This window comes from Dioscorea cayenensis, chromosome 16 (assembly GCF_009730915.1).
Source record: "Dioscorea cayenensis subsp. rotundata cultivar TDr96_F1 chromosome 16, TDr96_F1_v2_PseudoChromosome.rev07_lg8_w22 25.fasta, whole genome shotgun sequence".
NCBI classification, from domain to species: domain Eukaryota; kingdom Viridiplantae; phylum Streptophyta; class Magnoliopsida; order Dioscoreales; family Dioscoreaceae; genus Dioscorea; species Dioscorea cayenensis.
The window spans coordinates 4,800,411-4,826,943 of record NC_052486.1 but is presented as its reverse complement, the minus strand read 5'-3'; the positions used below and the strand labels follow the sequence as shown (position 1 = coordinate 4,826,943).

Here is a 26,533-nt window from a genome sequence, read left to right as displayed (position 1 = left end):
ACGAGAACTTTCTATGAAATTTAGCTATGTGAAATCACTTTTCATCATTTGGTTTTTTAACGACAGAAAAAATATGAAGACCCCATGAGATTACTTTCCTTGGTTTGATATGATAGCTTTTCACTTGGTAGGGGTAGGTATCTATTTTTTCATGTCAAAGGTAAAGTTGTAAAAATAGATTTTGTCTAAAATACTCTAAAGTTTTTTTTTTTCTTTTACTCCTCTCTTTTTCTCTTTCCCTTTTTCCCCTCTTTTTTAACTTTTTTGTTTCTAGAATCTTCTTTGGTGGTCAATTGCGGTGAAATGTTGGTGGTGCCCTCACTGAAGAAGTCATCGTTCTACTCTAAATTGACCACAAGGTATAAGTCTCCACCAGTTTCTTTAATCTTATTATTAAAATAAAGTATTTATGTTGTATATTTTACAACCCTGTAGTCAAACAGCTCCTAATAATTTCAAATATTTAGTTTACTTGCTTGTTTAAAATGGTGATTGAGTAATTTCAGTTATTACAAGGCCATACGATCCTATCCAAATTGTACATATTTGACCAGTTGCTCTATAAGAATCCGGACTAATGCAACACAATATCAAATCTTCATAATCAAATGTTAATAAGAAATACTCAATATTATTAACATATTTGGAAAGTGACAGAAAGTTAAATATGACTTCATGTAGCATGGTGAAATATTAACTTTCTATAGATTAATTAGTTAACTAGTTAAAAGATAAATTGGGAAATTAATATTATATTCTTAAGGAAGTGTTTACTTGCCAAACATCTGAATGTGGGTTTTCATGGATTTTAATCAACACATTCCTTTACATACTAAACATTATAATCTTACTTTCTTAGTGAGCAACTTTGCAAGGCACATCAAGACTATGAAACAATATTTTCACATATTTAATGTATGTATCAACCATGCAAAGTGGGTACTTTTCTTGTAATCACTTTCCTTTTGACCAGGAAAAATGATTCACAAGCGAATGCGTGAAAACGGATTGACAGTTGGGTTGTGAAAGTTATGGAAATGGAAACTTAACACAATATTTTTTTCCCCTAGCTTGCACACTTGGAAGTAATATTTTTATGCTTCTCGCCTTATTTTCTTTGCTCCACCTTCTTCCTAGATTTTTTTGCATATCTTCTTTTCTACTTTCATCTCCTGCTTTCATTCTTCTTCTTCTTCTTCTTCGATCTTCTAGACAATATTTTTTAAAAAATAAAGAATGCCTTGCAATCTAGTAGTTTAATATATTTGTACTATCTTTGCAAATTTCTGATTCCAACTCAAAAAGAAGCAACCCATAGCCTTTATGTTCCCTTGGTTCATTTGCCATGTCTTAACCAATGTTTTTAAACCCGGACCGGACCGGCCGGTCCGACTAGCAAACCCGGGAATCGGGTCGCAGTCCGGTCCGGGTTTCTATTAAATGTTGACCAAAACTTGACCCACTCAAAACCGGTGAACCGGCCGGTTTAACCAGACCCGGTCAAAACCCGGTTCAGCTATTTTTGGTTTTTTTTTTGTTTTTTTATCAAAAAAATAAAAGAGAGAGAGCTTGGCTGTAACTATAAGCCTCTTCTCCACCCGTCTCCGTAGCTTCCCTCTTTGGCCGAGCCTTTCCCCACCGGACCATCATCGGACCTCCGATAGCCACCTTACTACGTAGCCGCCGATAGCCACCGGACCATCACCGGACCACCGCCGGAGGTGAGTCAAAAAACTGAAAACCCTAGCCTTTCCCCACCGCGTCGATTTTGTTTTTTGTTGTAGTTTGTGTTTTTTGGTTTTTAAGTTCAGGGAATGTGAGTTCTTTGATATTTAAATGAATTGCCTTGTGATGGTTTTGATTATGTGTTGGTAACTTGGTATGAGTTGCGATTGTGAGGAAAGAAAAGGGATTTGTGATGTTAATTGATTAGAAAAATAAAAGTTATTGGATGACAAAGAGAATGGAATTTTTGAATACTTTGAAGTTGTTGGATGTTCTTTTGCTCTTTTGTTTTCTACTCATTTTTTTGTGTTTTTTTGGATTGATTTTTGATTATTGGCATGAATTAAAGGAAATTTTTATTGATTTATTAGTGTGAGCTAATGGAAATTTTATTGTTGATTGATTGGCTAATAAAGTCATTGGATGTTGAAGAGCATGGCATTTATGTACTTTGAAGTTACTGAATGTTGAAGAGCATGAAATTTAGTGCTTTGTAGTAATTGGATGTTCTTTTTCTATCTTCAGTTGTCCAATTTATGAATTAATTGCTCAAGTTTTTCATTTTCATTGATTTTGATTATTAGCGTGAACTAAGATTGGGTGGAAAAGAAAGGAAATTTTATTGTAGATGAATTGGAGAATAAAGTTGCAGGATGTTGAAGAGCACTTCTTTGCTAAATTGTTCATTCTGTGTAGTATATTAGTGAAGTTTTTTGTTTGATTACTTGAATGAATGGCTCAAGATATATTTATTTATTTAATTTTTCTTTCTTCTAATTCTAGTCTAGGATACAACAAAATGGATACCACCGAAACGGAATCGGCACCGTCAAATGAAGTGCAATCAAATACAACCGGTGCACATATTCGACAAAAAAAAGATATTGCATGGAGATATATTAGTGAGGCACAAAATTCTCAAGGAAAGAAAGTTTTGATTTGCACTTTTTGTCATAAACAAAATGCGGGTGTAGGGATCAACCGAATGAAACAACATCTTGCAGGATCAAAAGGCAATGTTGATTCATGCAAATATGTACCTTCGGGATGTTCGATTTTTTTAATGCAAGGATCATTGAAAGAGAATGCTCAAAAAGGCCAAAGAAAAGAAAGGATGTTTTGGTGATGTCAATCTTTTTGGTGAATCAATTCATGAATTTGAAGGTGATGATGTTGAAGATGTTTCCGATCAAGTTAGCAAAAGAATTCCTTGTGTGGGTGCAAATTCTAAAGGAAAAAGAAAGGCCTCTTGTAGTATTGAATCATATTTCAAGAATGGAATTGCGGATCCTACCCAACCTAGCATAAAGACTTCCTTGCAAAGTAAGGAGAAATGGCATGATACGGATATGTCCATTGCTATGTGGTTTTATCATGCTTGTATTCCATTGAATGCCATTAATTCTCCATTTTTCCAAGTTGCAATTAGCAAGATAGCAAGTATGGGCCATGGATATATTAGTCCTAGTTATCATGCACTAAGGGTTAATTTATTAAGAGATTGCAAGCAACAAGTGAAGCTAATTATTGATACTTTTCAAAGAACTTGGGCTGAAACAGGATGCACTATCATGGGTGATGGATGAACTTGGGGATTTCATTTATTAAGTCAGTTGATGCTTCAAGCTTTATTACAAATGCCGAGACATTATGCAATCTTTTTTCTGATATTATTGAAATGGTTGGGCCTAAAAATGTTGTTCATATGGTGACAGATAATGGAGCAAATTATAAGGTCTCTGGAAGGAAAAATTAGAGAGAAATATGTTGACATTTATTGGTCTCCATGTGCTCGCTCATTCAATAAATTTGATAATAAAAGACATTGCCGAAATGCCAACAGTTCATAGTTTGGCAATTCTTGCTTCAAAAGATAACGGTATTTGTCTATAATCATAAGTGGGTTTTTGAATTGGTTGAGAACGCAACCAAAATGGACAGTAAAATTATCCGTCCCGAGCTACTCGGTTTTGCTACTACTTTTATTGCATTGAAGAGCTTGCATGACCACAAAGATTACTTACAATCTTTGGTCGTATCTTCTCGACTTTTAAAAAGTTTCTCAATGTTCCAAAAGGGAGAGAAGTTAAGCAAATTGTTTTTGGATGAAAAATTTTTGGAGAAATTGCTTGATAATGGTGAAGATAATGGGTCCTCTAATTCGCTTTATTACGGATTTGTGATTCCGATGAAAAACCGAAATGGGTTATGTGTATGACGGCATATATAGGGCCCGGAAAGGCATCAAGGAATTATTTAAAGGAAAAACACTTGTACAAGCCCCTACACTTCTATTATCAAAGAACGGTGGCATAGAACTCTACGAACGGGTATTCATGTCTTGGCATATTGGTTGAATCCGGCATTTCAATTTCATGAGCACAACTTGTGCCAAAAATTAGAAGTTCAACAGGGCATACTTGATGTGATTGAGCAACAAACATTGTTTAAAGCAAGTGACTTAATGGAAGAGATGAAAATATTTAGGGAAAGGCAAAAAACTTTTGCTCGACCACTTGCTTTAAGCACTAGCAAGACTACAACTCCCGGTAAGAATGAAATTATTTTATTTTAACTTGAATAATTATATTTCATTTTTGAGTTTTTTTTATTGATTATTCAACATATTAACATGTGCAATTTTTTCTTAGATGAATGGTGGAAATTCTTTGGTTGTGATGTTCCTAATTTGCAAAAGTTGGCTATTAGAATTCTTAGTCAAACGGCTTCTTCTTCCGGATGCGAACGTAATTGGAGTGTATTTGAACGTATACATACCAAGAAAAGAAATAGGTTGGAGCATCAAAGGCTTAATGACTTGGTTTATGTTCATTACAATTTACGGTTGCAACATAGGTAAGTAAGTTTATGTTATTGCTTTGATAAAAAAAAGAAAAAATTATACATGAGATTTATTTGTTTTTTTTTTTTTCTCATTAGGTTGGCTTCAAAAAAAAGTCTTTATGATCCAATTGATTATGAATGCATTGATAAAACAGAATTTTGGGTGGTGGAAGAGGAGGTTGAAGGAGAACTTGCCTTTGATGAGTTAGAGTCTATGTTGGAGGAGCAACCAAGAATTAGTGAAGAATCAACCAACTTTTCTAAAGGTAAATTTTATTAGTTTTTTGAAATATTATCCTTTAATAACTAATGTTTTTCATACTTAATTATATATATATTTTTTGAGGTATTGAAGATGACATGGTTACCGTTGAGGAGGATGATAATGCAATGATTGATGTTGGAAGAATGACTAGCAATGATTTAGATGAAGAAGATTGGCTCACATCTCCTCCAAAAAAATTAAATTGAAATGTTTTGATATGTTTAGTTATGTTATATATTGTTGGATCGGGTGGCTTTTTACTTTTGATGTTTCTCAAAAACATTATTATGTACTTTTGTTATGTTTTGGTATGTGATATGATGTTGCATTGTTGTGGAGTTTTCTTATTTCTCAAAACATGACATGTATCTTTTATATGGTTTGTTATTAACTTATTATATTGTTATGAACTATGTTGTTATGAGTTATGTTGTTATTGTTGTTATGTTTTATAGAGTTGTATTTTTTATGTATTTTGTCATGAATTTTGATGTTGTTATGTCAGTATTATGCAGGAAAATAAAGTACAAAAAATATTTTTATAGTGGATGTTATTATTTATATATATAAAATATTTATGACGTCATCCGGTCCGACCAAAACGGTTCATCTGGTCGGACCGACTGACCCATGACCCAATGATGAGACCGGTTCACTTCCCTGTCCGGGTTTAAAAACATTGGTCTTAACTCACTAGCCTTAGTTAAGTGACCTTGATCACCCAAAATACAAATACCAGAATTTGAGAAGTGGAAACTTGAAGAAAGTTTTCTATTAAGAAGAATCTTCTTACACACTCTTATCTCACACTTTCTTCTCTATGCCCCTCAAGACTGATAGAAGAGAGAAGAAAGTTTTCATCCGTTGATGCCACCATCATGTTAGACCTTAGGTCTACATATAGGAACCAATGATACAAATATACCCCAAGTATACCAATGTACATGTATAAACATACATTCATACATACATCTAACACCCCCTCAAACTTAAGGCGGATCATGCGTCATGAGTTTTACATACATACATACATACATACATACATACATACATCTAATACCCCCCTCTTAAAACTTAAGGTGGATCGTGCGTCTTGAGTTTGGATAACATGAATAGATATTGATCATGCGTCTGTACCTTGGTAAAAAATCAACCACCTAGACCTTTGTAGGGAGATAGTGAAGTAACACAATCTGGGCACGTACATGACATCTGGTGAAGTGTGCATCCACACCAATGTGTTTGGTCAGCTTATACTTGACATGATCTACATCAATCTGAAGGGCCCCAGTATTGCCACAGTGACCTGAACCTTTGGGTAGTCTCTATAGAATCAATAACCATAGCTCGGCATCATGACTTAACTTGCTCACCAAAGCGAGTATTCAACCACCTTTCAATGAAATAAATGCTAGTCAAAGAAAGAGTGATGTTATCAACCTATTGAGAATCAGGTGCGTGCATCGATGAGATTAGCAGGATCTAGCTGGAATCTTATTAAAAATGGGATCATATGGATTGATTATAATTAATATGGAATTATTACTCCACTCTCATTCTCTATTTTCTCCCTAGTTGGTGATAGTTGGAACGGGAGCTTTAAGTCAGTCCAACCTGGTCCCCTAGCCTCCAATTCAGTATAAGCAAAGAAGTCTCCTGACATATAATAGTTTTGAATCAAATCTCTTTAGAAAGAAGATCTTTTGTCTCATGGTAACCTGCTCCAATCCCCTTGCGAAACTTTCAAATAGGGATAGGAGAAGTGATCGGTACACCAACAAATGCCCAGAGAAGGAGTTGGCCGATGAAGGTATCCAGAGAAGGTGGCTGGAGAATGAGGTGACCAGAGGAGGTGGATGAAGAAGTAACCTGCTCTGATACCATGATAGAAGAGAGAAGAAAGAATGAATCAATTCTCATTCATTAATACTACCATCATGTAAGACCTTATGTCTACATATAGGAACCAATGATACGAATATACCCCAAGTATACCTCTGTACATGTAAGCACACACACACACACACACACACACACACATTTAACAAAGACAAGCCCTTAAGGGGTATTTATAGTCCTCCACCTCCTTAATGGATGGTGGAGATAGACTCAATCCGACGGTCATTATTTACTCTCTAGAGAACTCTACAATTTCCCACAAAAATATCTACGTATCCACGAAATCCTAGAATTTTCAATCTCATTTTAGGTTTGTGAAGAAGACTCTAGAAAGATCTACATAATTCCATATTATTACAAGTTTACATGATAATCTATATTATAATGCTTAGAATTTTTCTAAGTATGGGAGGGAACCTTCTTTTCTTCTTGGTCATTTTGAGGTTTCTTGGTCCTTAGCCATCACTACATGACATGCACCCGCGTGAAGCTTAGGTACCTTTGGTTTTTTTATTATTTTTTCCCGCTTTGGTGTTGATATTTTTTTAATTGCCGTGTTTCATCTCGATTTGGTTCTGTCAATTGTTGATGTTTAGTCTTATTTCATTTCTTTTTTATGATTTCAACCTTCTTTCTCATTATATTTGATATTGCTTAATACCAAAATGATTTAGAAAGCTTGGGTTAATTCTCACATCCTTACTCTTGTCCATGTTATAGTATATGATATAATTCCCTCTTGTGAGCCATGAACAATGAAGCAATAACTTAAATAAAGATAGAGTGAACAATGGAGGAATATATATATATATATATATACATAAAGATACACACATATAGCGGACTGATTCTAAGCCTTACACTTTGCTTGGATGGAGGTTTTTGGAGGTAAGACAAGGGAAGGGTTTTTAAAAACCCATGTTTAGGGAGGGGGCTTTAGGGGGAGATAAGGGTTGAGAGGGGTTGATGGAGGTTTTAAAACCTCCATTTTTCTCTCATTTCTCAACCCTCCAAATTGGAGGGTTGGGGAGGTTTCAGATTTAGTCCTTTTTTTGACAAAAATACCCTTATGGGTTTCATAGAATTCCTAAGTTATTAATTAAAGCTTATATTTTCAGTTATAATGAGAGAACGCCTTATTCTTCTACTTTCTTCTTCTCCTTCACCTAGGGTTCCGAAGAACGCCGTTGCCTTCGCCTCGGAGCTACCGGAATCACTGAACCCTCTTGCATCATCTTCAATCGTGGAAGTTGGGAAGGTATTTATTTCAACAAACTTTATCTTCGGTTAGCTCTAGGTTTGCTCCACCAATGAGTTGTTTACAAGTACTTTACTTTTCTCTAAGTTAGTTTTAATCTGTTGAATGACTAATTGTGACTTTTTTTTATCTTTGATTCAATTGATTCATTCGTACGTCTCTCTTTCATATATATTGTTGATTTTAATAATTATATATACCAATGTAAGTTCTCTAATTTCCTAGTTTATTGTTTTGTTCAGTACGCATGCATGCATATATAGCTTCATAATTAATTTTTTTCTTTTGATCACTACGCACTAGTTCTCTTGCATGGAATATATATATAATGTATGTTCATCAGTGATTAATGCTAGTTATTATATATATATATATATATGAAGCTTTATTAGAGTTTGTAATATATGCATACTTTCAGCTTGATTAATGAGATTTGTTTGCATACACTGTCTTTTGTATGAGTGGTTATAACATCACTATCTATTGGCGATGATAATGATAAGATAGATTGTGGTATTTTCTTGTGATGGCCTGGATAAATTTAGGATAGTGATCAGTGGAAGTATAATATGCAAGTGTGTGAATGGTGCTAACTAATTATCTATGACTCCTTATATTTATTTATATGCATATTTGCATTTTTTCTAGCTTCTAAAATTCACATTGAATGATTTCTATGCTGTAGTTTATAGCTTGTCGCCGTGAGTTAGTATATCAACACTTGGTTCTTGCTTTTGTTTGTCACTGTTCTTAAGTGAAGTTCTTTTTTTTTTTAGATTTATTTTTGTTCATTTGTAGTCACATTGAATGATTTCTATGCGTTTCTATTTTGTGGCTCAATGTCTTTGGAAGTGCTTATTGTTTATGTATTTCCATAAGCTTAGTTGAATGTTTGCTGAGATTAGTTGTTCCTTTACTGTTTCTGAATTATATTGGTTGTCATCATCATGATTTGTACATTTCTTGCTTATATTGGATTTGGATTTTAGGTTATATTAGGTTGTGACATTCTCTATAGTGTACTAGCTGTGTGATTGCTTAGTATCTTGTGTGCCAATGAAACTAAACTAGAATTGTATTTGACAGAGTTTATAGGATTTAGGGTTCTCACAACCTTTTTTGAACAGAGCTTACTTGTTCCTCATCACACATCCCAAGATGTTGGAAGGTATAATGGGATGTCCAAATGAATATCGCAAATCTTTGTTGTTGACTTCAATGCATGGGTTATGATCGAGAACCATGCGAATGAAAAAAACAAAAAGGTGTTTATCTATCGTTGGCTGAAATTTTTCTTTTGCATACTTGTGAATATTAATCATTGTATTAATTATCATCTTCTTATTTGTTATAGGCTTAAACAAAGTGTGAAGGTTGACAATCCTGAATTTCAGAATATTTTTGTTAATATCTTCAAGTGTGTTTTTTGGCCAATGTTGTAATGACAAAACCAAGTGGGAGGATTTTCTTACTTTCATCATCTTTGTTGATTCCTAATTGTATTGCCATTTGTTTGTATTAATAATGCTTAGAGTTGTGTGTGATAGTGAATTTTCATCTATCACTGGCTATAATGAGAATTGTTATGTTGTTTTGTAACTCTGTTTTTGTTGAACATGCACTGGACATGCATTGTCCTTCTTGAGGTTCTCATTATCAATGTTTTTTATTGGTTTTGATTAATTAAGATTTGGTTATATTGTTTTGTGCTTTTTACATGTTTCTTCTTTGTTTATTTTTAGAAGCAGTGTTGGATGTGGTGGTTGTGATGAAGATTATATATTTCCAGGATTATTAATGCCCCAAAAGTTTCTTTTCTTCCAAAGGATTTAGCAATTCTCCAAGTTAATACATACATGGAGGCCATGATTTGGGAATTCTCCCCTTTATGATAGCCTCAATGATGATATTGATTGCTTAATTACACCATTAATTGTCGAAACATCATTCTCTTCCTCACTTAATCTAACTCTGATTAAAAAATAATAATATAGAGAATTATATAAATAGGGAAATATTACTTAGTCTATTAATAATATTGTTTAATTAATTTTATTACTCAAAACAAAACATAAATAAGGTTATATGTATACTCCCTCTGTTCCTTTTTAGTTGTCAACTTTACCTAATTCACACCGATTAAGAAAAGTTGATTAAAGGTAGTTGGTTACTTATATTTTATAAAAGATTCTATTGTTTTCCAAAATTACCCCTATTTAAAACTCCACCTAGTGGAGTATATAATTTAATACTTAGTTGATTGTGATTTATTGAAAATTGTATAAGTACATTAAATTAAAAGGTAAATTTGAAAAGAATTACTTAATGTTGCACAAAATTTCTAATGTGACGAGTAAAAAAGAACAGAGAAAAGCTCCAAAACGTGACAACTAAAAAATAACGGAGGGAGTATAACATTGTTTTTTTACTTTTATTAATCACATGGGTAATTTAGTAATATACCATGTAACCTTACCTACACTAACCTCCCAACCAAGTAGAATAAGATTTCAAAACCACCAATTACCTTAACTTCCGTCCAAACAAAGTATGATTTAAGACATTCTTCCACTTTACCATATTTTATCTTATTTTATGAAATCTTCCAATACTTCCATCTAAAGAAAGCTTTAAAATCTATTGTAATCGTTATTTTTTTTAATGTGAAATCTGAATTAAATTAATTTAAAAACAATAAATTAAAAAATTTATCCTCATCCAAACAACAAAGGGATTGGGTTTGTAGTATGCACCCACAACTAAACTTTTAATGTCTGATACGTTTTGAATCAGAACAATGAGCGACTCACAAACCAATACGTCCTTATTTTGAATAAATTCAATCCAATGCTGAATTAATCTAACAAATTTTAATTTAATGGAATATCTTTAATGATATGAAATTCCAAATTTGCCCTTGTTCCGAATTCATTGCTTGGACAATCCTCCAATGAGCGTATACTCTTATTTCTATTGAATTTGGGATTTTGTTCAAAAAGTCTCCTCTTTTTCTCCCTCCATCTCTCTCTTTCCCTCGTTTTCTTTGGAAATTGGAACCCTAGATCCAAACAAGACAAGAGACGAAACCTTTATCATTGGATCTCAGCTCCTCCAAGTCCAAATCCACAAGGTATCTTCAGATGTATTTGTCTCTTTTGTCTTTTTCAATTCAAGGGATCAGCTTTTGATAGGTCGAAGCCTTTCTTTTGGAAGGGGAAACAACGAGATCTGATTTCAAAATCGATTTTTTTTGCCCACCTGAGTCGGAAATCTGAACAATTTTTTGGGTAAATTTTGAGTTTTTGATTGAAAAGGTAGAGCTTTGCTTATGATTTATTGAGAAAAAAGGTATCATTTTGTGTTGAGAAATGGATAGCAATTACTCTGCTATTCCTAGGAATAATTCATCCATAGAGCTCCAATCACATGATAGGAACAATAGAGCAGCTAGTCATTCCAAAATCAATGGTTTTTATGATGATGAAGATTTTGCACTTGAGGAGTTTGATGAATTGCCTCTCATCCTTGTTCCTGATTCTGAGTCCAAAGATGTTGGATCTGGTGTTCCTGGTGCTGTTTTCAACCTTGCAACATCTGTTATCGGTGCCGGGATCATGGCCCTCCCGGCTGCCATGAAGGTCCTTGGCGTCGCGTTTGGTCTTTTCTCTATAGTTGTCATGGGCATTTTGTCGGAGATCAGCATTGAGCTTCTTGTTCGATTCTCTGTCCTTTGTAAATCTTCGTCGTATGGAGATGTTGTACATTCAGCACTTGGAAGTTTCGCAAGAGTTGTCTCAGAGATTTGTATTATTATCAACAATGCTGGTATTCTTGTTGTTTATTTGATAATCATTGGAGATGTGATGTCCGGCTCTTTTGAGCATGTTGGAGTGTTCGAGCAGTTGCTTGGACATGGTTGGTGGGATAATCGGAAACTGGTCATTCTCATTGTGTTGGTTGTCTTCTTGGCGCCGCTTTGTGCTCTTCAAAATGATCGATTCCCTTAGCTTGACATCAGCTGCCTCGGTTGCTCTTGCTGTCGTCTTTGTTGTTGCATCGTGCGTCATTGCTTCTATCAAACTTGTTGAAGGTAGCATTAAGACACCGAGAATGGGCCCTGATTTCGGGTCAAAGACAGCGATATTGGACTTGCTTGTGGTTATTCCGATAATGACAAATGCCTATGTGTGCCATTTCAATGTTCAGCCGATTTACAATGAGCTAAAGGGAAGATCACCACATAAGATGAACCGGGTTGGAAGGATCACGACAGTCTTATGTGTTGTAGTTTATGCATCAACTGCCTTATCGGGGTATCTGTTGTTCGGGGATGATACAGAGTCAGATGTGCTTACCAATTTCGACGAGAATCTTGGTATTCGATTTAGTTTTATTTTGAACTATGTGATTAGAATCGGTTATGTTCTCCATCTGGTCCTTGTATTTCCGGTGATACATTTTTCTTTCAGGCAAACTGTTAGTGAGTTGATATTCAGGACTTCGGTTCCACAGAGCAGGACGATGACATTAGCTTTGACAACAGTGTTGCTTGGAGTCATTTATCTCGGCTCGACAATGATACCCAACATCTGGGTGGCTTTCAAGTTCACCGGAGCCACAACCGGGCTCGCATTGGGGTTCATATTCCCGTCACTTGTCGCTTTGAGATTGGATAAGCAAGGGAAGAACTTGGGACGTGCGACGAGATTTTCACTGTGGTTGATGTTGGTATTGGCGGTGATTGTTAGCATCATAGGAGTTGTTGGTAATATATACAGCATTAAAAATCAAACTGGTTGAGCTTTGTCTTCTTGATGTATTTTTGCAAGGGAATACATGACCCGAATTTGAGATAATAGTCTCCCGAGAACACTGGCAGATGATAAACCGATTTAGATCAAGGATTACATATTTGTCACACGACCACCGATCGGCAAATGAAAATTTAGAACACAAGAATATTCAGGTGATGCCTTCAGTTTATGTTTCCAATTGGTTGATTTATTTACCATTTCATATAGAGACAGTGAAGTGGTATTTAGCTTCATGTGGCATTGATTTTTGTTTTTCTTTGTTAATAATGTTTACTGCCAGATTGATCATGTTATGTTCTTTCTATGAAATAATAGTTATCAGAAACATGGTTTTATTTTCTTGAATGTTTCTTAGTTGACTTTTTGCAAACTCATGTCATTAATGTGTTCAATAGAATAAAATCAAAATCAGGAAGGAAGAAATTTTTTATTTTTATTTTCTGTTGTTTGGTTAAATGAAGTCCATACCATAGAAAAGTACTCTTTCCGTTTCTTCTGCTATTTTCTAACATCAAAAAGCATGTATTATTTTTTTTTCAAAATTACCATTAACATTTTATTCAACTCTTTTGTTAGAATTAAATATGTGAGAAAAATGTGAAGATATAAATTAGGAGTAATTTTAGAACGATAACTAATTTTTTTATAAAATTTTGTGAAATAACTAAATTTTGGTACGTGAGATTTAGTTAACCACAACAGATAAAAGAGGAGAGAGTAAATTGAATGTTACACAGGTTTAACAGTTGCTTTTTGTTACTTTTAAAAATAAAAATGATAAAATACAAAGATTATATTAAACATTCTAAAAATATAATGATCAACCAAATGAAGATTCTTGAAGAAGGGTGTATATGCCAAATAATAATAATAATTATAATAACAATAATAACTTTTCGTTTATACAAGCAACATGAATTTTGCAGTAGTAATAAATGCAATTACAAGGTTTCATGAGGTCATATATACACACATGAATTGGACATCTTATAGGAAAATTAGAGGTTGATTGAACAATTTGTAATGCTGGGAAAGATTGTTATTTATTTATATCCAAAGGAATGTCAACAACAATATAAACCCTAATCAACATTGACAAGTTTCAGTCAGAATACTAAAAGAGATTCAGAGCCACCTTTGGAGAGCTTAGAACATAATTCAGCTATCTCTGGTGGAAAAGACGATGAAAACACAAGCACATTGTGTGATAACAATGTGCGCTGTGGAAAATGTTCGAAGGTAGAACATCCTATTTACAATGGCATTTGACCCCTGCACGTTAAATCGGGAAAACTGTTCAATGTAACTTGAAGTTTGAAACTTAAACAAACAGCATGAAGAAAAACAAAAACCTGTTCAATTTGATTTTTGCATACCTGCATATATATAAAGGAGTGATGCCAACTCTTCAAGTCTACCCATATTGTCAAATTAAGGATTGTAGCACACCTAGTCTAGTTTGTAGCATACTGTGCGGGATCAGATTTACATGGTCGTGTCGAGGAATAGATGATCAATTAGATGGGCACTTGGCTGACGGTGCAAGTCTTAGCGCAATTCAAACAGCATGAAAATAGGCTCATGACTCCAGTTGCACTTGGTTGGCGAATGTCAGTTTCCCGCCTTTGCAAAGCAGTTAGAAATTCCTCAGCGCTTAAACTCCCGTCACGGTTTGCATCAAAGATGTGGAAAATGATATCGACAACATTATCAGTCACAGATATGCCACATACCTGTCAATACAAAAAATTATCACCAGAACAAGTTAGAAAAATCAAGATGACATAGAACTGAAAACTGAATGATGAGGCATGATATTTAGATATTTTTTGTTTTGGTTTGTTTAACCATCTACATGTCAATCTTCGAGCAACCAAAAAGTGAATAAGTTACAAAAAGGAAATAATGAGTTATACATGAGATGCAGCTCTCTGGAAATCCTGCTTTGTCAACAAACCATTTACTTTCCCAAAACAAAAGATAGCCAGTGCCAGTGGTTGCAATTTTTTTCGCAGTTCTGCAAAGGCCTTGAATTCCTGAAGAATTAATTCAAGACAGGGTGAGTGAGATTATGAGTAAGATAATAATCAGCAGATAGAACTCATGAGAAAACCGGAAGTGGAATGTCTGACCTCAAATGAAATGCGCATTTCTTTGAGAAGTACATTGCTGTTTAATTCATCAACCCGGTCAAGAAACTTGCTTACATGGTTTATATCAGCAGAAGCAACCATTGATAATGCAAAATCTACAGAAGATATAGTTCCGCTAGAGTGATAGTCATAATGTTGAAACTCTAAGTGTACAATCTGCACAGATGAAGAGCTTACCATGTATTATTCATACTAAATAACAAAAAGCCAAGAGTGCAAGATCCAATTAGGTCATCAGATCAAAAATAAACCATGCATTAGCTAGAAAGAGAGAAATCATATTTCGCATGCTGAACCAAATTATTATTAAGTCTTTTGTGTATGCTTAAAAGGCATATAATTTAACTACCAAAGAAAATATGGCAATTGATCTAATTTGAACAAAGATATTTATATAATGAACTTTACCATAAAAATTTCAGCATAATTTTCTACATAGAACAATCAACTATCATCTGTTGAGAAAAAGGTATGGAGATCTCAAAATGCATCCTTCTATCTGCTACTTAAGTGGCAAAATTATTTTCAATAGTAGCTATGGTTTCAAATGTAATAAATCACATGCATGACACAGGCAATTCTGCCAAAAAGCTGTAGTGTTGAGTTCCAGATAATCAAGTGCTAGAGAACAATGAGAATACCTCCTCATGCAGATCTCTTAGAAATTGGACAAACTTATCATGTTGTAAACGTCCGTTTCCATCCTTCCCAAAAAAGTACTCCAGCAGGCCCCCATTTTCTACAGGTGTCCCAACTTTAAGACCAATACGTAATCCATCCCGATGGCTCGTCCCTTGCCTATTGTAAGATCTCATCAGAGCCATAACTTTCTTGAACTCCTCTCGGTCAATTTCCCTAAAATAAGCACAGAATATATGAATTATATATAACAATACCAAATTAAATTTCAATGTCAGAAATGATCTCAACCAAAATTGTTTTCCAAGAATGCAAATTATAACTGGGTCTCAGACTATTTGGTGTCGAAAAAGAGTAGTAATTGCACACAAATTGTCACAAGTTAATGGAGTTATACAGGTCAAGATTAAGATTGAGCAAAAAAGGTGGACATAAATGTTCATCAGAATGAATCATATTATGAAGTATATATAGCATGCATTTTTAGAATCTCAAAAGTAAAACCCAGGAAGAGGTAAAAATGAAACAAACTTTCATAACGAATCTAGAAAATCTGCCCCAGCGTAAACGTGCATTGCAATGATTAACAACTGGCAGAGAAAAGGGATTTTTTCAAGAAGAAAACTAATAATTCTGGTTCATTGGGGGATATATTTATATATATATATATATTTTTCATGATCACTCAATATAAATCACAACAAATACCCTACTTTTTAATTGAGACATTCAAATGCTAGTGATCATCTCACGACTAGAAGTTGACAGATGACAAAACCATTGACAAAAAATGATATTTGCCCAAACACAACCAGATGGTTCCATTCTTTACATTGTTTCTGCTGGCGGTCATAAAATCACAATGGATGTTTGTTGCATTAATGCATATCATAATGGATTGCCTGACCTGCACTGATTCTTTATGCAAAATACATAAATGTAATGATGTAAACATGCTTCCACTAAAAAAGCATTGCGCTCGGTTTTATCCAATTGTTAAAAATTAAACTCTTCACAGTAGAAAACATGAATGCATTCCACAATTTTCCACTGAGATTTTATGATAAAGATCTGATGTAATCCAGCTATCCTTCCAAAGAGAATCAAAGCAGATATAACTAACAAATACACACTTATTGATTGTGCATTTTTCTTTCAACAGATGGAAGATAAATATGAAATGCTGATTCATAAACCCACCCATTATGGTCAAGATCAAACATTTTAAATGCAACCGAGAAGCTTGATTCAGGAATGCTCAATAATGTGATGAAGAAAATGTACCTGTCAAAGAAAGGCAAGTCAAGGGAAAATGTCAGAATCTTCCTGCATGTCTTGAGATACTTCAGATGAATAAATGTACATTAGATAAGCAACATGAGAAAATGTGCATCAAATCTTCATACAACTTACTCTGAAAAGGATATTAGTCCATCATTGTTTGTGTCAAACAACATGAAAAATTTTGATGGTGCACAATTCAAATCACCAGGATGCTGCTCCCCTCGCAGATGTCCATCTCTCACTAAATTTGATTCAGATGGAGGAAACACAGGAACAACTGCTCTCATCAAATCTGCAGGGTACATAAATACCTCTCCTTCCGAACTCCGAAAAGATGCAAAGTACTCAAAAATCTTGGAAAGTACAGTGCACATCAAAGTAAGTATTTACACCATTTAGCTGTAATGACAGATTATAACTTGAAAACAAACTCTATAGCTAAATTTCACTGCTAGAAAATTCATTTATGACTTATCATCTCAGTCACTGGCTGGCCAATAATAGGTCCAGCTGGGAGCTGAGGAGAACTATACAAGGGAATGTGAGTACTGGGGTACGCAACATGCTTGGCTTGAAGTGAATGCAAAGATCTCTACGGAGATCCCTAGAAAACATGATCTAAAAGATACCGATGCCTATCCTAAGATTTATTTTTAATGAAGATGCTAACACGAGCATTAGCTGGCTATCATGCATTTCCTTTCAGTTTCTATCAATCTGACACTGAAATTCAAGATAGCATCTTTTTATGTTCTTGGTCTATTCATAAAAGATTTAAGAGGATATTCATAGATACAATGGTACATGACAAAATTTAATAACCAAACAGAAGCATAAAACAATTGTTATAAAGTCAATGTGGATCGGCTGATCAACTTTGAATATGCAGACAATCGCAAACACAATTTCAAGAACATGACCATCCAGGAATCAGTTTATGAATCCCACAGCATGTTAACAGACATGATGGTCAAAACAGTTTATACAATCTTCATCTCCCATTCCCCATATTAACATAATTCATTGGTGAAAACAAGGAAAATTTTGATAACCGGAAACTGGAGGGTTTCTGATGGAACATACCTTTTCAGGAGGGCTTCGCAATCTTATTCGTTTCTCATAGTTAAAGAACACCCTTTTCCGGTAAGAATCTATATAATTACCCAAGAGTACAATTACATAAACAGAGAAAATATATTTAAAAGTCCTCATAAAACATTAATGAAGAGTTTGGTTTCAAATCATTCAATTAAGGCTTCAATTTTGTAGTTCCATGTCAATGTCCTTCCTTCATTATCCATGCATATAAATTACAAAACTACCGTTAGCACCCAATTATATACATGCGCCAATGCAAAACAAACACAATAAAGTTCATGCATTTGTTTGCGCTTCAATCTCTAGATAAAAAAAGCATAAATCTTGATTCACAACCCATATTTTATTTAACTAAACCATTATTAGATTTTTCTTCTAGCAACCATTTATGCCAATTGAATCCAATGAAGCTAATCAATCATACAATGCATGAAAAAGCCCCTTTTTAACACAATTACGCCACTAAATTAACTAATTTCAACCAAATTAACAACAAAAACAGTAGACTGTCAAAGAGACGAGAAGATCACCTCCGATCAGGTACTTGGGCCGCTTCTCTTGAGCACCGGAATCATTAATCTGTGGAGAATTCGATTCCGCGAAGGAGGGAGAGGGTAGGAGCCATATCCCAAGGCCAGACCCACCAATGGCCGCGATCCCCGCGGCCACCATCAATGTGGGATTCCACCGAACGCCACCTCTGCTAGCGGACGTCGTGGAGATGCAGCGCGTCGATCTAGCTCTTCCGATCGCCGCCGATCGCCGGAAGATTGAGGAGCACAAACGCAACATGGCGATCGAGAGAGAGAGAGAGAGAGAGAATGGCGGAGTTTCTGAGAGGGAGGAATGGTTGTCCTGGTCTTAAAATGAGAGGGAAACGCGTTTCATCGGGACAGAAACGCGTTTTTGTAGGGAAACGTAGATGAGAAAAAACCAAATGTTGACGAAGCTACTAGTAATTAAAGAATTAGAAATATTTCAAATATTAAATTAATTAAAATTAATTTTCAAAAAAATTAAAAATTAGTTTTTTTGGTTTCTGTTAATAAATTAAAATTTTTATTTTATATGAATTAAAAAATATTGTTTATATAGACTTTAAGAAGAAGAAATAGAAGAAAAAAAATTAAGAAAAAAAATAAAAAAGATACATGAGGGCTAAAATGAAAAACATGCGCCACAAATCGTCACGTGAAAAAAAAATTAAAATCAAAATTAAAAAAAAACGAGTGAGAATATAAAAAAAAGAAATAAAAAGAAATGGATAAGAAGGTATTTTGAAATAAAATTTGAAATTAAAAAAAAGGGAATAAGAAAAAAATCTCTCGGGGTTGAGGATTTTTAGGAGGAGTTGAGGATATGTGGGGAAAGAAGAGGAAAAAAAAACAGGGAGAACAAAAAAAAGGAGGAGAGACTGAGAAGGAAGAAAAAAGGAGTTTGACAATTGTCCTTCGGCTCTATTAGTTCCTCTCCCACTCTCTCTTTTTTCTCCAAACACTACCACGAAGACAGAGAACAGTGTAGTGGTGGTGATGACGATGTATATGGCTTCTGCCGCCGTCACCACCCTGGCAGAACCTAAGAAGCCTCGTTGCTTGTTCTCTTCTCCGATCCCAGAACTCGATCCCCATCCCGAGGCAATGAGAAGATCAATGGCGAGAGACAACATTCAATCATAAAAAAAAAAAAAGATCATCGATGAAGTTCTTCATCAAATTGACTTGTTGGCATTTTGATGTTTCCCTTAAAAGAAAAAAAGAAGGAAAAGATCAATTGCTCCACCACGGCAAGTGCTCCACCAGGCAAGCAAGATGATGTTCATAACCCCAGCACAAATCTCGAGGCATGCTTGAGAAGCTCGTCAAGTGCTTATAACTTGAAAGAGGTAGATGCTCTTATAGAGTTCCATCCAAAATATATATGCTTATACATGTTCTGGTTGCATCTATGCTATAAAGAAAAAATGTCTGGATTTTATTTTACAAAACAAAAAAAAAATCTTCATTCACTCCCATGTCAATCCATGCCATGGTAGGATCCGTAACTTGGATTGCTTTTACTAACCATGCACTCCTTGATTAAGTGAGTAATGAATTGTATATGTGGCAACATGCTTTTATGTATCCATGGTGGCAAGTTTTCTCAATCAAAATCTCCATCTCATGCCTTGGCTTGTAGATTTTCCTCTAGTTAGGTTTTTTTGAACTTTTAACATCGTCGAGTTCAAACATGCTTAGAAATGTAATTGTTCGTTATTTGAAGAGAAGAAAAAAAGAGGGCTACTGTCGTGGTAAAAAAATACATTTGTACAAAGTTGGGCTTTTATGCAAAATCAATGGAGAAAAAAAATGATGAAATAATTAAGGACATATATGCAAAAAATGTGTGAAAATACGAAAGCTCGAGGGTTTAACTGCAAAAAAATAATAAATATGAAAAAATATGAAAATGTGAAAGTTTGGGGGTTTATTTGCAAAATTTGATAAAATGTGAAAAAAATGAAAAGTTAGAGGATCTAAATGCAAAAAAAAAAGAGAAAAAAAAAGAAAAGAAGAAAAAAAGGATTTTTAGCGAAGATGAGGGGTATTTTGGTAATTTCACAATACCCCCTTAAGCTTACCGTGATGTCTAATGCATGTCGACTGCTCTCTTTTAGAGGGCCTCTTCATTGCCTCTTAACAGTCACGGAAGCGGATGGGCTATTGAAAATTCTTTTAAAACTCTTTTGAGCTCTTGGACCCGGTTTGAGGCCATTGATTCTCTTTGGAGTGATGACAAATCTCTTTGAGCTGATGGACCCTGTTTGAGGCCATTAACTCCCTTAGAAGTGATAGAAAATTCCAAAACCCTTAAAACTCTCTTTGAGCTGATGGACCCTTTTTGAGCCCATTGACTCTCTTTCGAGTGACGAAAAATTTCAAAACCCTTAAAACTCTTTTCGAGCTGATGGACCATGTTTGATGTCATTGACTCTCTTAGAAGTGATGAAAAATTTCAAAAACCCTTAAAACTCTTTTTGAGCTGATGGACCCTGTTTGAGGCCATTGACTCTCTTAGGAGTGATGAAAAATTCCAAAAAAACCCTTAAAACTCTTTTTTTAGTGATGGACCCTGTTTGAGGCCATTGACTCTCTTAGAAGTGATGAAAAATTCCAAAAACCCTTAAAACTCTTTTTGAACTGATGGACCCTGTTTGAGGCCATTGACTCTCTTAGGAGTGATGAAAAATTCCAAAAATCCTTAAAACTCTTTTTGAGCTGATGGACCCTGTTTGAGGCCATTGACTCTCTTAGAAGTGATGAAAAAATTCCAAAACCCTTAAAACTCTTTTTGAGCTAATGGACCATGTTTGAGGTCATTGACTCTCTTAGGAGTGATGAAAAAATTTCAAGACCTTCAAAAGCAAAGCATTCTAAAAAAAAGAAAAAAAAATCAAATTAAAATCAAGGCATTAAAAAAATGATGAATCAACATATGAGCTCAACAACCTCAAGATTACAGTGTTGAAGAGTTCATAAGTTACAAAAAGTTTCACAAGCCTCAAGGCCGAAGCTTATGAAAAGTCAAATCAAGTTCCAAATAAAGTTCTAAATCAAATCAAAGAATGCAAATTCAACAAATGAACCCAACAACCTCAAGGATGAAGAGTTGAAGAGTTCACAAGTTGTAAAAAGCTTCACAAGCATAAAAGCCGAAAGTTCATGAAAAGCCAAACCATATTTACGATTCCTCAATACAGAGAATCTATAACTTAAAGTCCAAATCAAATTCAAGACAAACTCAAAACATCCAAGATAAATGAGCTCAATAACCTCAGAGTTAAAGTGTTGAAGAGTTCACAAGTCGTAAAAAAACCTCACAAGCCTGAAGGCCGAAGCTTATAAAAAAAAAAAATCAAATCAAGTTCCAAATCAAATTCAAGATGTAAACCAAAAAGTCCAAGTTTCAAGTTTCAAACAAATCAACAAATGAGCTCAACAACAGCAAAGTTAAAGTGTTGAAGATTTCACAAGTTGCAAAAAGCTTCACAAGCATGATAGCCGAAGCTTATAAAAAAATCAAATCAAGTTCCAAATCAAATTCAAGATGCAAGTTCAAAGTACAAGACACAAATTTCAAACAAGTCAACAAATGAGCTCAACAACCTCAAACTTAAAGTGTTGAAGAGTTCACAAGTTGCAAAAAGAAGCTTCACAAGCATGACAGCCGAAGCTTATGGAAGGTCAAACCAAGTTAGTGATTCATCGACATAGGGAATTCACAGCTTGAAATCCAAATTAAATCTAAGATGCAAAATCAAAGATTCAAGTTTCAAACAAGTCAACAAATGAGCTTAACAACCTCAAGGATAAAGCGTTGGAGAGTTCATAAGTTGTAAAAAAGCTTCACAAGCATGAAGGCCGAAGCTTATAAAAAAATCAAATCAAGTTTCAAATCAAATCCAAGATGCAAGTTCAAAGTCCAAGTTCTAAGTTCAAACAAATCAACAAATGAGCTTAACAACATTAAGGATAAAGCGTTGGAGAGTTCACAAGTTTCAAAAAAGTTTCACAAGCCTGAAGGCCGAAGTTTATGAAGAATTAAATCAAGTTCCAAATCAAGTCCAAGATACAAATCCAAATATCCAAGATACAACTTCATAAGTTTCTAAATCATGTTAAGATGCATATTTCAACCGTTGCCAAAGACTAGAAGTCAACAAAAGTCAAAGCGCGTTTTTCGGCGAAATAGTCGGAAGGGAATGAAATGCTACCATCATCGTTGTGTCAAGATAATTAAATTTCAAACTTCTTGTACTTTCAATGAAGTCTATGAATTCATGAATAAAATTTATTTGTCAAAATCTTTTTCTTTCTTCACACTTATTTTCTTAATCGGAGGTTCCTGTGACAATATTCAGGGTAATTAACACTAGGGGCTTGCCCCTAATGGAAGTCATGAACCCACAATCCCTTGAAGTCTACAAAATATTAAAATTTGATTTGTGATCCATGTTTTTTATCCGGTCAATCCTAATCAAAGGCCGAATGGAAAGAAAGGAGCCCACAAATTAATATTAATAATATATATAAGTGATTATGTTGCTTATATATGATACTTAATAACATCAAATAGTAAAAAGTAATGCCTTGCACAATAGTAATAATATGCGGGTCTACTTCATCATTAGGGTGGTTTTTTAATATTGGTAGTATATATTAGTGATTATGTTGCTTATATTTGATCATTTATTTAATAAATTTATTTTTTTATAAAATATGGATAAGTTATATCAAGGGCATGATCAGGCATAGGTATTGAGTTAATCTATCAATATATTTGTGCCCTTAATCTTTGGGAGTTGATGTACGAATCCATTTTTTTAGCATTGTACATATACGTTACGTAAAGAATTATGTGCTATTAACCCAAACGTTGGTTGGCTATTGATATAAATTTACACTAAATTTTAGATACAAATGTACTCCCTCTGTTCTTTTTTATTTGTCATGGTTAACTGAATCTCACATAAGAAAAAATTTAGTTATTTCACAAAATTTTATAAAAAATTTGTTATTTTTTCAAAATTACCTTTAATTTATATTTTTATATTTTTCACTCATATTTAATTCTGAAAAAGAATTGAATAGACTGTTAAAGGTAATTTGGAAAAAAATAATTAATATTTCTTGATATCAAAAAATAATAGATAAAAAAATATGGATTTGTGACAGATAAAAAAGAACGGAGGGAGTAGTTGGTTTTATTATTTATATCAATATATAGAAATTGGTTAATTATTTAGAAGTTTATTAAATGTATTATTCATAATTAAATGACACAATTGGCTTAATTTAAGAATATATAATTAAAAATCATCATTTATCAAATATGAGCTTATTATATATATATATAAACCCGGGATAATAATAGAAGACCGAGTGCCCCAGTCGACCGTAGATCTCTCTTTAGATCCGTTTACAAATCGAATCTCAAAGCATCCAAACTCATCCTGGTCAACTCCACAGAAACCATAAAAGCCAAAATCGAGGCAGAATCCTCAAAACCCAGCCCAACGTGGTGATAACGTCTACCAAGTCAAAAGGATCACCTATGAAATATCAAATCCCCAAAAACACCCTTAACCTTCAATAATTTACAACATTACCCAGTCAGAAGGCCTATAAATTAGGAGTTCGACAGGGATATATATGTCAAAAGCTATATCATCAACCGTTGATCTATCTCGAGATCCGCACATCATCACAATCTCGAAGCATTGAAACATTGGATCCCAAAAAAAAAAAAAGGGACATAAGCCACATCTCACCGTCAAATCCAAAGATAATCATAAACAAATCCTAATCGCGAGGCATGTACGGATGTACCAACGGAAACCCAGTTGAAGTGTCCACGGGTGAAGAGATGATCCATGGACTCGGTTTATGATGGTCACAATGGAACAACTCTATCCACACCTATTGAATTGTTTCAATTTAATAATTTTTTAAAATAAATGAGAGTAATTTTTTAATAAAATAATTTCATAAATATGGTTCTATGATAATTATAATGACTCATCCTCACATGTTGGATTCTCTCAATTTAATGATTTTTAAAATAAAATTAATAATATTTTAATATAATTGCCAACCTATCATATATTATGTAATAAATAAAAAATTAAATTTATAAACTCATAGTTAAAAATGATCCACGTTTTAATTCTATAATAGTTAGTCCACTGAATCATTTTTCAATTATTTAAGATAATTAAATCAAGAAAAATAAACAGACTTGGTTTGTGTACCACGAAACCGCTTATAAATTTTATTTTATTTTATTTATTACATTATATAGGAGTATATTAGTAATTACATTATTAGTTAATCTTTGTTTTAGAAATCCTAAATTAAAGCAATTTAACAGAGGATGATAAATCATATTTCGGTTCTGTAATATCTACTATAGAAATGTATCTGTGTTATCATTTTCAATTATTAATTTATTTATATATTATATATTAAATAAATAATAAAATTTATAAACTTATAGTTAAAATAATGAGTCATATATTGATTCCGTAGTAGTTACCTCGAACCAAGTCCGTTGACAAATCATCCCTTGAGAATATCAAAATCCCGGAAACACCCTCAGATTTCCACATATTTACGAAACCATCCCAGTGAGATAATAAATAGAAACCCACCCAGAAACCTTCTTCGCATGCGCGCTTCTCTCCCCGCAATCCACTGCCCTAATGGCGGCGACCTCCTCTCGGATCCGATCTCTTCGCGCCCCCTCCTCCGCCCATCGCCGGAGCTGCGCCTGCTCCCCGACTACCCACCCCGGCTCCTACCGCTGCAGCGATCACAAGATCGTTGTTCCCCAACGACCCATCGCCGTTTCACCGTCGCAGACCCAGATCGGGCTATTGAGCGGTGATTGGGCTCGTCGCGTCCTCGTCCTCGCCGCGCTAAGTCGTCCTTCTTCCCATCTCAACCACCGCAAGGCTGTATTCCAGCCTCGCCCTAGCCGGCTCTCCTCCGTCTCCTCCGCCGATGATCTCTGATCTCCAGGTTGGTTCGTTCTTAGCCTTGCTTCCTCTCGGTTTTGATCGAAATTTTCAGATCACGATGAGGGATGAGATTTTATTATTATTATTATTATTATTATTATTATTATTATTATTATTATTATTATTATTTACTGCCGTCGTTGTGTAAATAGGATGATTGAATCGTCGGCAAAGAGATGTATTTATTTATTTATTTATTTATTATTTGGTTTTGTATAGCTATGATTTTTTTATTTTTTATTTTTTTTAATTCTTTGAGTTGATTTCTATCATTATTTTCTTTGATTATTTTATTGTAATTTAACTTTAAAAATAAGAAAGAATTTTTTTTTTCTCAGGAGGGAATTTCATTTCCTGACTAAGAGAATGCTTTGGGAATGTGATTGGATTGTATGAAATGATTTTCTTTTTTTACCTTCCGTGGAAATTTAGTTATAAAAATTAAATAAGTATATATATATATGGGAAAAAAAGACAAACAAAAGTTAATATTTTTATTGTGAGCCCCCTCACACTCTTCACAGAAGACATATGTTAATACCTCTAAATTACTTAAACCAAATGGTTTTAGTAATTATTATAATTTAAATTAATAATAAATAATAAATAATAAAAATTATAATGTTAGAAATTTAATTATAATAAAATAAAATAACATGTTTGTTTTGGAGATTTAACTAAATAAAAATTATGAATTTAAATATTTAATTATAATAATCAAAGTACAATGACATTTTTCTTCTCTGGATGGAGATTTAATTAAATAAAATTTATTAATTTAAATAATTAATTATAATAATTTAAAATGAATAATAATATTCAAATTACTTTATAAATAAAATAAATTTATATTTATTTATTATCAAACATAATTCGCTACTTTATACCCAACTCACCATATTATATACATGAGTATTATTTTTATACATTAATAATATTAAAAAAAATTATCACATTTCTAATAATTATATATTTTCTTGATATATATATTATACA

At 33.8% G+C, this 26,533-nt stretch overlaps 3 protein-coding genes across 3 annotated transcripts; 2 read left to right on the top strand and 1 right to left on the bottom strand.

Moving 5' to 3' along the window:
• The first annotated feature begins 10,971 nt into the window (after window positions 1–10,971).
• On the top strand, window positions 10,972–13,150 carry LOC120279555 (amino acid transporter AVT6E). The gene is given in 2 exon segments (XM_039286475.1): window positions 10,972–11,983; window positions 11,985–13,150. Coding segments are annotated over 2 exon segments (1,431 nt in total). The 5' UTR covers window positions 10,972–11,359; the 3' UTR covers window positions 12,792–13,150.
• Window positions 13,151–13,739: 589 nt separating this feature from the next.
• Window positions 13,740–18,794, bottom strand: LOC120278787 (calcium uptake protein, mitochondrial-like). Its single transcript, XM_039285519.1, has 9 exons — window positions 18,510–18,794; window positions 17,965–18,032; window positions 17,011–17,234; window positions 16,798–16,881; window positions 15,600–15,813; window positions 14,938–15,114; window positions 14,722–14,841; window positions 14,182–14,538; window positions 13,740–14,077 (listed from the first exon to the last, which is right to left on the bottom strand). Exons 1-8 carry the CDS (start codon window positions 18,769–18,771, stop codon window positions 14,323–14,325), a joined length of 1,365 nt encoding a protein of 454 aa, XP_039141453.1. The 5' UTR covers window positions 18,772–18,794; the 3' UTR covers window positions 13,740–14,077; window positions 14,182–14,322.
• A 6,413-nt stretch (window positions 18,795–25,207) lies between these two features.
• On the top strand, window positions 25,208–25,742 carry LOC120279633. Its single transcript, XM_039286559.1, has one exon. The coding sequence runs from the start codon at window positions 25,220–25,222 to the stop codon at window positions 25,529–25,531; it is 312 nt and encodes a 103-aa protein (XP_039142493.1). The 5' UTR covers window positions 25,208–25,219; the 3' UTR covers window positions 25,532–25,742.
• Window positions 25,743–26,533: the final 791 nt, after the last annotated feature.